Here is a 17298-nt window from a genome sequence, read left to right as displayed (position 1 = left end):
CCAAGGCAATATATACATACGGGTTTCGACGCAGAAGAAAGAGGGAATTAGAAAGCAGCGATGGCGAGTACGTCGGACAAGAATGAGGAAGAAATGTCGTTGTCAGGTTCTATCCTTGACCGTTCTTCACGTAGAACCCGAGGAAAGAGGTAATAGACCCCTAGTAGTTTTGAGCTTGTTGTTTTGTGATTAATATGTTGTTGTTGTTGTTTTAAGGATGACTAAGTTGCTTGACGATGAGCTTGAAGAAGATGAGGTGTTTTGGAATCAAGATGCTCTTAAAGAGGTATATATTTCTTTTCCAATCAATCAAGCCCCACCCCCACCACCACCACCACCACATGTCTAAGAGCATTCCCAATGAATGTGACAATATTCACCTCTTTATGGTTCAAAACCTTTGCCCAATGCAAAGGTGAGTATGGTGGTGACTAACCTTTGCCCAATGCAAAGGTGAATATGGTGGTGACTATTTTCCCAAATCAAAACGACGGTGAAACTTTCAACTGAGATAGTGGCTGAGTTGTGAACTTGGACAGGATGTTGGATTCCGTCTGGATTACAAAACTCATTGGACGGAATCCAACATCCTGTCTCGCTATATTTTTTTTTTCCAGACGGAATCAAACATCCTGTCTGTTGAAAGTGTTTTGTTGATATTAGACTCACCAGACGGGATGTTTCATTCCGTCTCGTTATAAAATACCAGACGGGATGTTACATTCCATCTCGATCAAAAAGCCTCCAGAGGGAATCCAATATCCCGTCCGAGATTATTTTTCACCTTTGGATTGGGCAGCCTCACCTTGCTTTTCACCAAAATGGTGGAAAAGAGGGAAAATACTGCCTACGTAGAGGTGAATAATAGTGGCTTGCATTGGGAATGCTCTAAGGGAGTTGTTACTTGTGTAATTGTTTAGACCTTTTGGGGCATGATTCTGTGTCCAATGCCCTTTAACTGACACTTATGAAAAGCCACTCTTGTGGAAATGTATGTATGAATTAAGCCGAGTTAGGAGTTGGTCAATACAAGTAAAACACTGTCACATTTAGTCTGGGTTCTTTTAAGTGATTGTGGTATATGTTGATTTGTAGTGTTGTTCTGTACCTATAATAATAGAATGTGAAATTTGTTTTTCAGGAAGCAGGACGATGTAAATTATCAAGAAGAAGGCGATGCTGTTGATGTTTTTGATAGTGATTTTGACGAAGATGTGAGTACGCGCTCTTAAGGCTGTGTTTTTCTATTGAAGGATCAATATTCGGAGTTTGCTTTCAGTATGTACTGAGTCTGAGTTTCTGAAAAATCTTGTTTGGATATATAACCTCTTGGTATATTGACTTGATCAGGAACCTGAGCCAGATGAAGATGTGGATAACGGAGTTGAAGACAGGTTTGGCTTCTTCAATTGTGTTTGGAGAATTTTTATTTAGAGTGTTTATTAAGATCTCGAGTTATGTCTCAGGGAGCGAAAGAGGAAGCGATTGGTGTATCCAGGAAAGCAGCCAACAAAGAAGAAAAACAAGAAGAAGGTCCTCTCGAAGTTGGTGAAATCTTCAAAAGACGAAATGTCATCTCCTACACAAGAATCTAGCCCCTCTGAACAACATGACGTCCCTGATGAGTTGGAAGGTGAAAGAAGTGTGAGGAAGTCTACAAGAACTTCAGTTGTAGTTAGGCAAGCTGAAAGAGAAGCTATACGTGCAGCCATGCAAGCAACTACAAAGGTTAGGTTTGGTTGAACAGGATATATGTACAATGCATTACCTTAACTTACCTATCCTATCTTGAATAAGTTGTTCTTTGTGAGTATCCTTTTTAACACACCGTCTGCATGAAGAAGCTCACCTGACTACCCAAGTGAGAAACCAGCCAGCTACAAGTTTTAAGATGCCATAACACGATTTCGCCAGGCAAGTAGATGTTTAGCTAACTCTTTTTATGTCACCCTTGCGAATCGGAATTAGATATACTATGGAATGATGATCCCCTATCATCTTAAGCCACCCCAAACTAAACATACCGAACACCTTAAATTAGAGTTCTCTTTCTATTAACATGACTTGACCTAGAGAAATTTTTAGTCATCTGATGTTCTGCATGGTGATCTACTTTTCTGAGGGAGTATTGTGCAACGATTGTTGCGTATCTGTATAAAAAATTGATTGGTTCTTTTTGATTTTCTAAATTAGCCAATAAAAAAGAGGAAGGAAGGCGAAGAGAAAAGAATGACCCAAGAAGAGATGCTTCTAGAAGCTGCACAAACAGGTTTCTCCCCATGTGATTTCTTTTTTGAAATTATCTTTTTGTTTCACTTTAATTTTGGGGGATTATTCTCACTAATTTGATTAAGTGATAATGCAGAAATCATGAACTTGAGGAACTTGGAGCGCGTGTTGGCAAGGGAGGAAGAAGTTAAAAAAAGAGCAATTGTGCATAAAATGGTTTATAGTGGCCCTCAAACGCGATATTCCTCAAAAGATGGCAAGTTTTCTCCTTTTATCTAAGCTCATGCTCTTCAGAAATTTTACAGATCACTTGCGTTTGTTCTGCACTTCCTGATGACTATATTATTTCTTGCAGTGCAGTTATTATGTGAATAAGCCCACTCTAAGCTTTGATCTAATTTATTCTGTTTTCAATTTCATGTTGACTTGGACATAATTTGCAGGTCAAAACTTTTTGGAGTTCAGTCGAGATTTCTCATTTCAAACTGAGATATGTACAACATGCCTGCCTTGTAAGAAGTCATGAGCCCTTTGCATCATGTGCCTCTTTGTCTATCATTTGTAACTGATGTGTATGTCTGTATTGTTTTGCAGATCCTGAAAAAGCAGTATGTGCAATTACTGGATTACCTGCCAAGTAAGACCTTTATAAGAATTAAGAAATCATAAATTAGGTTTGTTGCCATTTTATTTACCATCTGTAGTTACCTTGATTCATTATGTAAGTAGTATTAGGTTGGATTTGTGTGGTATTCCTGTTATGCACTCTGGAGTAGGTGGTTTTTGTTTGTCTTGTCAAAGGGGTTTATCCATTCCTTTCCAGACTAAGCTGTAGTTGGATTTTAAAAGATGATAATCAAATAGAAATGAGAAATTAAGTCAATTTGAAATTCTTCTATAATTAAAAGCTGCCGTTTTTAGTCTTTAAGATCCTAGTTCAGCAAAAATGAAATACAATTTAGCTGTGTCTGTATATGGATTCATGTTGTAACGTGTACTTTGTTAATTCTTAATCCATTTGGCACTTGATAGGGTGGCAACTTGAAAAAGGCTTAACACTATTTTAAGAGTAAAGCGAGCCACAAAGTCAGGTTTGGTATTTGTGGAGTTGCAATTAGCTTAGGACATTAGATTTTGGGGTCATATGATAGATGCAGTATATTAGTTGTATGGTATGGGGTCAACTTTGTCTGTTGAAAGTTGAAAGTTCAAACTGTTTCCCCCCCTGAATATAGACATTCTTGGTTGGTGCTGCAGGTACCGTGATCCAAAGACAGGTCTACCATATGCTACAAAAGAAGCTTTCAAGATTATTAGGCAACGGTAAATCTTCTTCAGTTGCTCCTTTGTAGACGCATCTTTATTTAGATGGAATATTGTAGCAATGTTATCGTCAAGCAGTGCAATTATACTTTTGGGTATGTCTCAATTGTAGTAGCCTGGTAGGCTTACTTCCCACCTTCCCTTACAACCAACTATCATTTGATCATACATGTCATTATCTTGAGAATGAGCAGTTGTACACGTTTACTTCACCGCATTACTTTTGTCTGATCTTTTATCTAGATACAATAGAACAAATGTCATATTGGACCAAAATATTTGATTTCACCAAAACTGATTTTTTTAATTTTTGAACATTTTGGTAGTTACGGACTTACTACCAAAATAAAGAGTTTATATTATATACGTGTTTCCTTATCTTCTGCCAGTTTTCAAGTCTTATTATATTTTCCAATACTTTTGCAGTTTTTCGTTCTACGTGAATTTATAACTTTATATATGTGCAATATGTTACATAAATTTAAATTAACTAACCCTTTTGCAGTAGTGCGTGTCTTTCATGTGGATATGAAACCACCACCTCATTGACCTAGTATCCCTTTAGTTGAGCCCCTATTGTATCCAGGACCGAAGCTTCCATATTCTTAGATATAGATAAGAGTTCTCTGTGGTCTTTCCGAATAGCTAATTAGACACGTCTGACTCTTCTTTTGTCGTCAAATTAAGAAAATTCAGTATTCGCAGCATGTTATTTATAGGCTTATTTAGAAAGGTAATGTTTCTTTTGCCTTAGAATTTTCGTGAAGTTGTGATATCTTTTTTATGTAGTTAATACTACTGTTTGGACTTTCTGAATAATTGATTAGATACATTTGATTTTTCTTTTGCAATAAAATAAAGAATATTCTTATTTTTAACGTATATTCTTATGTGACAACATATAATAAAAAATCTTTTAGTACTTTGAAACTAAAACTGGGAGCCAGATATTTGGATGCTGTTATTGCCTTATTGGTGTACTGCACAAGTACGATATGCTCATATATGAGTTTTGGACAGGGCAGTATGGTCATTTCAAAAATAAATTGTATTGTTTTATTTGTTTATGTGTATTTTAAGTTTTGTTTTTGTAATTTTAAGAACTTTTAAATTTCCTTAACCGCACAAGATTCTTGTTTTTTGTAGTTTTTCACTGGAAAGTAAAAGGCAAAAGAATGAAAAAAGGGAAATAGGATTTATGGTGGATTCAATCTCAGGGCAAGGATTTTTAGCCAAGCGGAAGAGATCAGAAACTGTAAACAGAGATGAAACATCATATTTGCGGTACTGGGCCCGCTTCCGAAGTATTCCTGCTCTTGAAAACGAAGCAGTTGATTAGCTATCTAGGTCTCAGGTAAGACTAAATCTTGTCACATCTGTCTAATATATGTAGCATTTCTATGTTCGACTTTGAATTTTTGGATCTGTTTAAATGCCGGATTTAGAATTGAAGATATAAATCCATACGCATAACATGTGATTTCTTGGTATCAAAATTTAAGAAAATAGGTTTTCTTTCGTTTTACTCTATTACAAAATTTTAAAATGGATTTCATTATTTTAAGTGTGGGATACAACATAACAACAATTTCTTTTTTATCTATTTGATCAAATAAATCTCAATCCTCGAACAGTATGGAAGATTTGCTTTCTTCATACTTAGATATCCTGAAGCTCGATATTGTGGTGCTATAGAAAGTGCTCAGCCTAATGGTTATGAATGGATGAAAGCTCCTCTTGGTAGTTTAGTAGCTTTTTTATAAACCACAGTTTAAATTTTTTTGAGATTCTAGCAGTCAGCCAGTCAGTACATATTTCATCTTTCAAACATAAAACAATTCACTTCTTAAATCTATTATCACTGATCAAAACCACTACACCAAATACAACCTTTCAAGTAGAGATTTGGGTGGGTTGAAACTGAGATTTAATCCAGAATAGTTTTTCCCGGGAAGATGTAGAAGATAATTTCGAATCGTAATGCACCCCACAGAAAAATTTGTTTGGCCTTCTGACGATGAATGAGTGCTAAGAAAGTTGCACAGGGAAGTGTTCACACTTGAGAGCAGAGAGGAGATTAATTACATATTTTATGTAACTACATAAGGATGAGCGTTGCTCTTTTTAGGACAAGAAGAGTTTGGGGAAGGATGACAAGATGAAAAAATTAATGGCGAGAGCAAAAAGTCTTTGTGTCCTTTGGTAACACAACTTTCTTGTGCCCTTTGAAATTTGGGATTTCCTAGAAACTTGAGTGGTTGTGAGCGTGACTCCATCCAATTCGGGCTCCCAAAGTAGCGAACATTAGTCCCACGTTCCTTAACATACTCTTTGATTAAATTGGTTTTAAGCATTTCAATTGTAATTTTGTAAATCGTTGATCCAGATAACACAGAAGGTCAAAAAACATTTTCCGATACAAAAAGCACATTTGACATCCCAACTAAGTTTGGCTTCCCCAGGATCGCTATCATGTGCTTTACAGCCTTTACTGCTTCAGCTAAACGTCTTTTAACTTAAGACATATGGAGCCGTATAGGCTCTTTGAGTAACAACATATAACAACACCACCAAATTCTTGAAGGAACTAAACATTCTAAAGCTAAATTCCCCATCCAGTCGGCTACAGCTTACATTGACATCACCGCTCTTGATCCTCAGATTGATGTTTCTCTCTCTTTGTTTGAAGGAGTTTGCATTCATTGGGCTGATCCTTGCTTTCTGATCCGATAACTTCCAGGGCAGAGATTCAAAAGGTACCCATTCTTATGCTCAAGAAAAATTGATTCCTTGGTAATAAGTTGGAGCAACTTTAGGACAGTCTATATCGTTGCTTCGGTGGTGTTTTTCATTAAGTGGAAAATGGTCAGGGGCTTTGCTAACTAGTACATTACCCTACTTATTTTCAGTATATTCAGTGGTGTTTATTCCTTTATATTCACTGTACTGCTGTTCGTGTTAATTTTCAGCTTTAGCCAGTAAATGTACAAAGCTTTTTGGCCCAAAACCTAGGGAGGAAAGATACAAGAGTGGACGGCCTATGAATGACATGAAGTTTAAAGTTTGTATATCAATGCTGCCCTACTTGCTCAGATCACCGAAAGACTTACTGGAATCACTTGGCCTTGTCAAGTGTCCACAAAGCAAAGCAGAAAATTAAGAACGTGAAGTGACATATACTTCATTGGTGCAATCTCTATGATTATTATTTTATTATGTGCAACTTAACAAGGATTTTGTGTAAATTATGACCAAATACTATTGAGTTTGTTGAGATAAACAAGATACGTTTACCTCAACTGTCAAGCAGAGAAGCTGAAGTGTAAAGTGTATTCCTGTATCTGTGGGTCTCAAAGATGCTTTTAGTATATTGTTTTCAATTTTTGCAAGCCAATCTAGACTAATATGTGCTGCTTTTGTGGCAATGAATCAGTTGATAAGGCTAACACAATTATTATGCTTCTCCATACCCGTACAGTTCTCAACTGTTACTCCTGCAACTAAGCCACTGAGAAACTTCTCGACCAATAAAATCAGAATCAAAGTCTTTTTTCAATGTTTGCGGATGGCAAAAGGAGCCAACACAACCAGAAACATGAATATGAATGTGGCAATAAAAGAGGCCACCACAGCGTCAATGAGACGCTCACTGGAACCCAATTGTTCAGCAATGGCAATCCAGTTTGGTCTGTTTGGATTAGCAGTGGAGATCCCATTCTGAACTACGTGAACCATTGCTTCAGCCGCTGCAGCACCAGCTGCTGTCAGGCCAACTGATATCTGCAAATTCAAAGGTTTTCTTAATTCATTGCCTCGTTGGACGGTACAACCGTACAAATGTGCGATCATTTTGAAAATTTTGGAGTGGATGATCAATATAAGCCATAGGGTCATTTTTGCAAAATAACAAGCAAGAAAATACGCAAAACATACCGTGTCAAAGACGAGCAAAAGCAACCGTACTCCCTTGGCATGTGGCCGAACAATGTTGAATATAGAGAAGGGCAAGGAGAGGAAAAGATATACACTAGCTATCCCATTTGCAATGAAAAAAACCCTGCAAATGTGGAAGTATATACTGTGATAGTGATAATCCTGGATAGGCTAACAATCCTAACATATCGTTTGTTAAAACGGTTAAAAGGACCAGAATTACTGGCATCGATCACAGAATAAAATCGTTTATTGTGTATACGTACGTGAAAGCAGCTATATCATCATGGCTAGGAAACTCAAAAGTTCCCATTACAATAGTGGCAACAACTGCAGCTGCAAGGCCACCCACCCTTAAAATGAGATCGAATGTGGCGATTCCTCTTTCCCGTCTCCCTCCTTTGTTATGTTTAATAGCTTTAGTGGTAGCATCTGCGATGGGAATAGTAGTAGCTGCAATCCCTTCTCCTTTGCCTTCTGTGCTGCTTTCTGCAACACTAATTACAATTGCATCCCCACTCATTTAACACCTTTAGAGTTTACAAGTTTTGTAATAAAAACTGAATTGTAGTATATTGGTAATGGAGGAGAGGAGTTGGTCTTCAGGGAAATTTATCAAAACTTGTTGAAACGACTTGGGGAGTGGGATTTATATAGAAAATCATAGGAAAAGGATAGTATCTGATTTAATTAGTTTCTTGGTACTGTTTGGCGTTTTTGGTACAACATGCAGGAAGGAAGTACTGTTAGAAGTTTTTTTTTTCCTACAAGGAAGTATCTCACAAGTTACCAAGTTTTCCAATTAATTGTCATTATTACATTTAAGAAATATTAACATCCCTTGCAAAATTTATAATGTGGTGGTTATCATATTTTAAGTGTGCAAATGTATTTCATATTTTCATTCAGTAACCTTGATTGGAGGTTACAATTTGAACTTTATTTCTCCAATTCTCGAAAGCAGGAATAGTTGGTTTTGGTTCTTTTACATACAAGTATACACCGATTTGACATGTCAGGTATCTATGTCAAATCTCTTAATTAATGCTCTTAATTACATTAGTGTTGTTCACTTGTAATCATATTATAGTTTTGTAATAGGAAGTTTAGGTACTTCGCTGTTAATGAAAGGCTAAGGGAAGATGCTATTTTTAACTACTCCATTGTTGAGAATTAATATATTGGATGGTTCCTTGATTTAAGCTCCAAGTATAATTGATCATCAAGCGATTTGTGGTACAAGTGGTCAAGTACGTAATCCAATACATAGTATCTCAGCCAATGAAACATAAGCTAGGACAAATCGAACTCAAGTTACTGGCATATCTGAACATTTCTTACTTCCTCAACAGGTTAATTGTAAGAGATTAATTTCGATTTGTTCTGTATTCTTCTCATGTTCACGATTATTTAGAATGATTACAAACTAAATAAGGTAATTCACAGCTAGCCAAATAAACATGTTACAAACTTACAATATGGTAGATAGGTGCAAAATTATATGGCAATCCACAAATATGGTAACATAGTTAAAGTATGGTTCACACTTCACAGCTAGCTGACAAACATGCCGCTAAGGAAGGAAGTTGTTCTCTGCTGCATACGTGTTATATTAACATGCGACTTATTGATGCAAATTAAGCTAGAATAGGGTAATAACTATCTTTATCAACAAAAAAAAAGGTAGAATAGGGTCATTTCTCCAGCATTTGTTACCCGATTCAATTTTATCATACGAACACACTATAATTTCCCTCGGGGACCATTTAATATACAGAGTCGTAATTAATTGGCACTGGATGAATCCCAAATATCACCGACTAAAAACTTTATGGAATTTGATACTTATTTTTTAAGTCCAAGTACTCTGGGGTAATCATCTTAATAATCTCAATGCCAATCATGGAACATTTACTACTTACAGAAAATTCATGCAAATCCAGTAGATGGAATTGATAATATTGGTAGAAATCATCATCAAGTCGAGGGTAGAAAGTGTAGTTCCATAGCAAAAGACATACATACAGAAGCAAGTATGTCTTTTCCATAACAAAAAGACAAACAGTTTCACCTACTGGATTATCAGTTCCCATCTATCAAGAGATCAAAGCCGTTTTTTTTTCCAGCAGTCAGTAATTGTTTATCTCAGATGCCACGTTCTCTCTCAACTCTAAAACTTACACTAGTTGAGAGATCCAACTTTGCTCTTGACACATAGTGTAACGGCTTCACCAAACTCTGCTATATAATTTGATTGAAATGTAAAATGAGAAACCATGGCCAGTTCATTCAAGTGATGGCTATTGAATAGATTCTAGTTTTGGTCCAGTTTTAGCTAGTGCTTTTACAATGAGAGTTTCTGTAAAGCCAGGGAAAGAATGTAGTATTCTCTGTATAGTTGTGTTTGTTAGTGTTATACTTTATGGTCACTGTGTTCATGGAGCAAGTGACAACGAGGTATACAACAAGGATTCGTCCTCTAAATCTACTTACGGTGCTTCTACGTCGTCTTCGGCAATCTACACTACTCAACCATCTCCACCAACACCCCTATCTTCCACGCCTCCGCCAATTTATGGAACACCTTTTTCTCCACATCGATCACCTCCTTTCGTACATCATCCAACTCCGCCCACTTATGTCTCTCCACCGGTCCCATCACTATCTCCGCCGAGTCCGCCCTTACGTGTTACTCCGCCGAGTCCATCATTATCACCTCCGTATGCTACTCACCCGCCTCCAACTGTTTTTAGGTCCCCTCCGGCTGTTTCTCCACCAATGTACAAGTCACCACCAGTCACTGGTTCACCACCAATATATGGACCTACTCCACCTGTTTACCAGCCTCCAATAAAGCTCCCACCACCATCATCACCTGTACCAGTACAAAGGCCTCCATCACCAACTTACGTTACTCCACCAGCACCAGTTCAAAGCCCACCACCTACACCAACATATTCGCCTCCACAAAGCCCACCACCTACTCCAACTTATTCACCTCCGTCACCAATTTACACACCACCACAAAGCCCCCCATCACCAATATTCAAGCCCAAGCCGCCGCCTACGCCATCTTATTCACCTCCACAGAGTCTGCCAGTATCAAAACCTCCGTCACCGACTTATAGACCCCCGCAAAGCCCAACTCCTGTGCACAGGCCTCCATCTCCAACTTATAAGCCCAAGCCCCCTCCCACACCAACTTATTCACCCCCACAAAGTCCACCACCATCCCCAACAATTTACAGATCACCACAAAGTCCAACACTTGTGCAAAGGCCTCCATCACCAACATACAAACCCAAACCCCCTCCTACACCAACTTATTCACCTCCACAAAGTCCACCAGTGAGAAGACCTCCAACACCCACATACAAACCTCCACAAAGCCCAACACCTTTGCAAAGGCCTCCATCACCAACATACAAGTCCAAGCCCCCTCCCACACCAACTTATTCACCTCCACAAAGTCCACCAGTGAGAAGACCTCCAACACCCACATGCAAACCTCCACAAAGCCCAACACCTGTGCAAAGACCTCCATCACCAACATACAAGCCCAAGCCCCTTTCTACACCAACTTATTCACCTTCACAAAGTCCACCAGTGAGAAAACCTCCAACACCCACATACAAACCTCCACAAAGCCCAACACCTGTGCAAAACCTCCATCACCAACATACAAGCCCAAGCCCCCTCCCACACCAACTTATTCACCTCCACAAAGTCCACCAGTGAGAAGACCTCCAACACCCACATACAAACCTCCACAAAGCCCAACACCTATGCAAAGACCTCCATCACCAACATACAAGCCTAAGCCCCCTCCCACACTAACTTATTCACCTCCAGGAAGCCCACCATTGAGAAAACCTCCAACACCCACATACAAACCTCCACAAAGCCCAACACTCGTGCAAAGGCCTCCATCACCAATATACAAGCCCAAGCCCCCTCCCACACCAACTTATTCACCTCCACAAAGTCCACCAGTGAGAAAACCTCCAACACCCACATACAAACCTCCACAAAGCCCAACACCTCTGCAAAGGCCTCCTACACCAACTTATTCACCCCCACAAAGTCCACCAGTGAGAAGACCTCCAACACCCACATACAAACCTCCACAAAGTCCAACACCTGTGCAAAGGCCTCCATCACCAACATACAAGCCCAAGCCCCCTCCCACACTAACTTATTCACCTCCACAAAGTCCACCATATATATCAAGACCACCAACACCAACATACAAGCCTAAGCCACCTCCTACACCAACTTATTCACCGCCACAAAATCCAACACCTATTAAAAGGCCTCCATCACCAACATACAAGCCCAAGCCGCCTCGTACACCTACTTATTCACCTCCACATAGTCCAACGCCTAAACAAAACCTCCATCACCGACTTACAAAACCCCACAAAAACCACCAACTTATTCACCCCCACGAAGCCCACCATCTATGCAAATGCCTCCTACACCAATATACAATCCCAAGCCGCCAACTACGCCAACTTCTTTACCACCTAAAAGTCCACCAAAAGTAGGAAGACCTCAATCGCCTCCTTATAGATCCCCACAAAGCTCACCATCACCAACTTACAAGCCCAAACCACCTCCTACACCAACTTATTCAGCACCACGAAGTCCAACCCTAGTACACAGACCTCCGTCACCGACATACAGACCCCCTCAAAGCCCAACCCCTATTCAAAGGCCTCCATCTCCAACATATAAGCCCAAACCACCTGTGAGTCCACTAACCCCAATTCAAAAGTCACCTTCACCATTTTACAAACCACCACAAAGTCCACCTTTTCCAAAACCTCCACAAAATCCCCCAACATATGGACCTCCTACCCCTACTTATGGACCACTTCGAGCAATACCTAGGCCTTCTCGACCTATTAAACCCCCTCCCTCCACTTATCAACCACTTAAAATTATAATACTACCTAGGCCGCCGAGAAGACCTACCCCTCCCCGTACTTATCAACCACTTCGAGCAGTGCCTAGGCCTTCTCGACCTATTAAAGCCCCTCCCCTTACTTATTAACCACTTTGAGCAGCACCTAGGGATTCTCGACCTATTAAATACCCACCCCCTACTTATCAACCACAAGACAACAATATCTAAGTATGCATGTTTCCGCTCTACTTCACTATTATGGACCAAGACCTCTCCATTATGCTAAAGAAGCAATTAGTTCCACCAGTATCTCGTCTAAATGTAAATCCGGATCTCAACCTTTTCTCAGAAACATAGAAATATATATATATATATATATATATATATATGTTCCCAAATGTGCCCCGTCTGTTGTTTGATTGTTTCTAGATATCTTAGTATTTGCTTTTAGAGAAGTTCTCTTTAATAGAATAACCGTTTATTCACCTAGTAATAACTACTTACGTACAACATGTAAGATCATTGCAACTAGTGTAATGAAGGCTACTTATGAAAAATTGTACTAGGGCATGTAGTTTCCAAATTAGCCAGAACAATCATCAATCTAGTTCCTAGTTTTCAACCATAAGTGTAATGGCGCACACATTTGTTTTTGTCTAGATGGATAAAGCCTTACGGGACTTGAGGTATCGTAGGTAATTGGTGCAAGGCCTGTAATGTCGATTGGCATTGTTGGATATATCGAATATTTCCTAGATTCATCTTTTTTGGGTCATTCGGCTATATTTGTGAATTAAACAAACCAATAATTAAAATAAAGGAAATTGTTCATGGATCATAAAATGCCTAATAGTAGCTAAATGACCACAGAACTTGTCCAGTTTTTCACTTAGATCCTCAATTTATTTTTCTTCTTTTGGCGCTAAAAAAAAATTAAAATATCTGTTAATGCCTTAATGGGTTTCAGGCACCAAAATGCTGAGTTGTTAAATCTGTGTAACATCATGATTCATAGGAACCACCAATTTTTTACCAAATCAGGTAGGTTTAAATTACGCACTTCTCACATTATTGAAATATTTAAAACTAAACACCTCCAATTTCAATTCATTCTCTTCTCTAACAATCATCAATCATTGAAAAAGTTATTGTTTAGTACCACAAACTTTGTTTGTTTTATCACTTTGGGCCATGAACGACTTAAAATGTATGACATTGTAAGGTTCCCATTACGAAAAGAAATGCTTATGTGGCTAAACAGATGTCTACATGTCTCACCAAAAGCTTTTGTGGCTTGTTGTAATGTACAAGTTGATAATGGTATACCCTTCTCTAACTAATCCAAATCCCAATATTTAAAGAGAAAATAAAAAATAGAAAATACATGGCATCATCTTGGTCGAGAAAATAATCTCCATCATCCTGCATTTCGCCTGTCGACAATATAAGAATAATTTTTTTTTGTGAGAATATAATACCCAAATGATAGTAAATAAAAAACTACCTCCCATGCTAAAGATGACCTTTACCTTTTTGGATGTCTAAAACGTGGAAGTCACAAACGAATCCTCTAAATTAGTCACTGATGAAGAATTCTCATGTTAAAGATGTAGAAGATGGACTTCCAACATAGACCAATTGGTAATAAGTGGAGCGACTCTAAAATTTATATATTAATTGGCTAGGCTTTAGACTCCAAATGTAGGATTAACAATTTCAACACACTTTCTCATGTGTGGCGTATTTTCTAGCTTAATACGTGCACAATTTTTTTAGTGGGTACCATATTAAATTAGCTTCCTCTTGTGCATTCTAACATGGTATCGAGAGGTGGTGTGAATCAATGAAGCCGACAAAGTGAAAATTTTGAAGCCGATGTTTTGATGTGACAATAAAACCCATCAGTAAATTTTGCCCCCTCCCCCAAAACCATGATTTCAATTTTACTATTGAAATTTTAAAAAAAATATGAATTATTTTTTGACACCATCATATACTTGAAAAAAATATATATTATCTAGTCGCATCTAGGGGTGGGAATTTGGCCCTAACGACCCTAACCCGGCCCTGACCGACCCGACCCTAAGCCCTATAAAGCCCTCACAACTAAAGCCCTCACAGAGTTTAGGGTAGGGCCGCCCGCCCTAATGCTTTCTAGGGCAGGGCTAGGGCTAAGATTCTAAAACATAGGCCCGACCCTAACCAAGCCCTAACCAAGCCCTAACCGGCCCTGTTTCATACTTTCACTATAAATACATATACCATAATTGTCCAACTCTTTGTTAAATATTTTAAATTAAAATAATATTGTCCTTTGTAATTTATCACTTACACCCAAGGGTACTTCCAATAACTTGTTTTATATAACAAAAACTTGTCAACTTAGCGACCATGAAGAACAATGAAAGCACTAGCCTAATAAAAATAAGACTTTATTCCTTTGATCATCAAGTCAAAGTCCATAACTTATTATTCTCAATTTCTTTTTCTCACTTATTTCTTATAAATTATATTTTTATTCATCATCCAAATCTAAAACTAAAGGTTTCCTTCCACACCATTAAAGCAAAATACAAAGCGGACATTTGTAACATAGAAACCAAAAACATCCTTTGTCGAAAAAATGACATTTATAATCTCAAACTTTTCTCCATCACTTGTTCAAAAGCCAATATTTTCATTTCCATATACAAAGCTTGAATAACTTTTAAATTATAAGAAAGGTAATATTATATTTGTTTGAATCTATTATAGAAATAATTTATGATATTACAAATAGTTTAACAACTTCCATGACCCTTAACCAAAACTATTATGTTTCTTCTTTATATCTATTACTTCTTCCTTTAAAATGATAATATAATTATTTGTCTATGTATTTCAATGTTAAATGTAATTTTAGTAAGATTTGAGTACAAGGAAGAACAAATTCCGAACTCTCGATGTACTTCAGTTCATTAGATTGTGGATGTGCATTTTAAATTTTTGGACTTATACAGGATTATTACTAGATTGGTTGGACTTTGAGTTTGTAGATTATTATACAAATATAAATGAGTTTTAAAACCATGATGTAGTAAAAAAAAAAATATATAGGCCCCTAAAGCCCCGACCCTAAAGCCCTTAAAGAGGGCTTCGGGTCGAGGCTTGAGATTTAGACTTGTGACCCGCCCAACCCGCCCTAATATCTGAAGGGGTTTTAAATGTTTAGGGCCGGGCTAGCCCAACCCGGCCCATTGCCCACCCCTAGTCGCATCTTTTTCCTCTAGAAAAAAAAATTTCTCCATATTTGCAAGTTTGATATTTTCTTTCCGTTTTCCAAATTCCACAAATATACCATTTGGGGTAATCGCTTAACGCTTCCTCAAATAACTGAGAGCAAAAAAATAAATAAATAAGTGCATTTATTTGCCCGGTTTTTCAATGTGGTTTTAGGGCAATATCAAAACAAAACGCTTCCCAGCTACCGAAGATGGCAAAAAAAAAAAAAACCCTAGGTCACCGGAGTAACCTTGCTACCCATAGATCTAAAAGAAAAAAAAAAAAAAGTGCAAAGACTCAATGGAAGAAAATATTTAAGGGTACCTAATTTTCAATTTTTCCAGGTTGAGGGAGTGACTAAAGAAATCAAAATTTTAAGCAATGCAATCAAAGTGGGGGGCAATCATTATATTATGCATAGAGACCATTTGACCAACCTCGTGCATATGCACGCAGGCTGTTGGAAGACACACTACATAATTCTAAGAGAATACCTTCTCCGTTGCATCTTGTGAAATTTTCAGCTACAACACATCTTGAGCTTTGGAATAATGCATGGCTGATCTCTTGGTTTAGTTGTATGGTAGAATACAGGGCATCCATTATCAAAGAAGACTAATATGCCCCAGGATTAGTCAAGCTCTTGGTTCTTGCACGAGACATGCCTTGAAGATTAAAGCACCACATAAGAAGTGAGTGGCATTCCTTATGGCTTGATAATGTGTTCCTTATGGCTTGATAATGTGTGCAAGAAACAGCTTCAGCACACAAATCTAAAATCTTACCTAAAACATTTCATGGAAAGATAACTTATTTGCTGCATGATCCCCTGCCAAGAAAAGTAGATGGGTAAATACTAAATTGGACACTCCCTCTTACTGGATTCATTAAAGCTAACACGGATGAAGCCTCGTGATCAACATGCAACCCAGGAACTGCAGGGTGGGGAGCTATATATATAGAGACAGTAATGGAGAAGTACATTGTACATTCGTCAGTGGTCTTGGTCATGCAACAAATAACTATGAAGCATATGTATAAGGAGTTACTTGACGAGATGCAAAAGATTTGAGGATTGCAAATAAATAGGGCACCATCTTCGAATCTTTTCACACGACATGAATTTTAGTGATTCCACTTTGCTTTACATAACCTTGATCACCCCAATAACAAAAATAATGTATAAAAGTGTTAACATCGCCTACGTACTCCAAGAAAAAAGAACAAGGAAAACAGAGAAAAGAAAGGACTATGACAATAACAATAACAATAACAAATTGAACCCACAAAATCGACATGAAAGTCCATACTTGCATATTAAGTACCTAGCCAGAAGTCTCCCGCATAACAACTCAATCTTATAAGATTTTCATCTTTCTCCTTATCTCTATCAACAGATACCTAACTTTTTATATTTTCAAGGACGTGTTCTTTATCTGGACCCTGCATTTTGTCTGTCGATGATGTAAGTATATCAGAGACTGCGTTTAATCTCCTTGCTTAAAAAACCGGTACATTAAAACCCCCTCAAATCCTAACCACTCACAAAACCTCCCTGTTTTTTTTTAAAATAATAAGCTGACAAAAAATACCCTCCTACTTAATGTGAACCTGATGAATCCTTCTATTTTCTCTCTTCTTTC

General features: G+C 38.0%; 2 protein-coding genes, 1 long non-coding RNA gene and 1 pseudogene across 6 annotated transcripts; 2 read left to right on the top strand and 2 right to left on the bottom strand.

Annotated features, from left to right (window-relative positions):
• The first annotated feature begins 9 nt into the window (after window positions 1–9).
• On the top strand, window positions 10–6946 carry LOC147489379 (SWR1 complex subunit 2-like). Of its 3 annotated transcripts, none has more exons than XM_086570707.1 (13): window positions 10–149; window positions 217–286; window positions 1146–1214; window positions 1351–1394; window positions 1467–1728; window positions 2194–2269; window positions 2366–2485; window positions 2673–2741; window positions 2824–2866; window positions 3487–3552; window positions 4699–4906; window positions 6242–6308; window positions 6522–6946. In XM_086570707.1, exons 1-11 carry the CDS (start codon window positions 61–63, stop codon window positions 4889–4891), a joined length of 1101 nt encoding a protein of 366 aa, XP_086426833.1. In that variant the 5' UTR covers window positions 10–60; the 3' UTR covers window positions 4892–4906; window positions 6242–6308; window positions 6522–6946. The 3 variants fall into 3 exon arrangements, with proteins under 3 accessions (XP_086426833.1, XP_086426831.1, XP_086426832.1); XM_086570705.1 differs by having other exon boundaries at window positions 1142–1214; XM_086570706.1 differs by having other exon boundaries at window positions 1142–1214; window positions 6214–6308.
• On the bottom strand, window positions 6668–8008 carry LOC147489378 (casparian strip membrane protein 2 pseudogene; annotated as a pseudogene). Its single transcript, XR_015202856.1, has 3 exons — window positions 7752–8008; window positions 7486–7609; window positions 6668–7332 (listed from the first exon to the last, which is right to left on the bottom strand). The product of XR_015202856.1 is annotated as a casparian strip membrane protein 2 pseudogene (transcript).
• Window positions 8009–9755: 1747 nt separating this feature from the next.
• On the top strand, window positions 9756–11355 carry LOC147489377 (uncharacterized). Its single transcript, XM_086572984.1, has one exon. The coding sequence runs from the start codon at window positions 9835–9837 to the stop codon at window positions 11221–11223; it is 1389 nt and encodes a 462-aa protein (XP_086429110.1). The 5' UTR covers window positions 9756–9834; the 3' UTR covers window positions 11224–11355.
• Window positions 11356–13588: 2233 nt separating this feature from the next.
• On the bottom strand, window positions 13589–16720 carry LOC147489376 (uncharacterized). Its single transcript, XR_015202553.1, has 3 exons — window positions 16441–16720; window positions 16150–16320; window positions 13589–13827 (listed from the first exon to the last, which is right to left on the bottom strand). It is a non-coding gene; the product is annotated as an uncharacterized LOC147489376 (long non-coding RNA).
• Window positions 16721–17298: the final 578 nt, after the last annotated feature.

This window comes from Coptis chinensis, chromosome 7 (genome assembly GCF_015680905.1).
Source record: "Coptis chinensis isolate HL-2020 chromosome 7, ASM1568090v1, whole genome shotgun sequence".
Classification (NCBI taxonomy): Eukaryota; Viridiplantae; Streptophyta; class Magnoliopsida; order Ranunculales; family Ranunculaceae; genus Coptis; species Coptis chinensis.
This window is presented reverse-complemented; position numbering and strand designations above follow the sequence as displayed.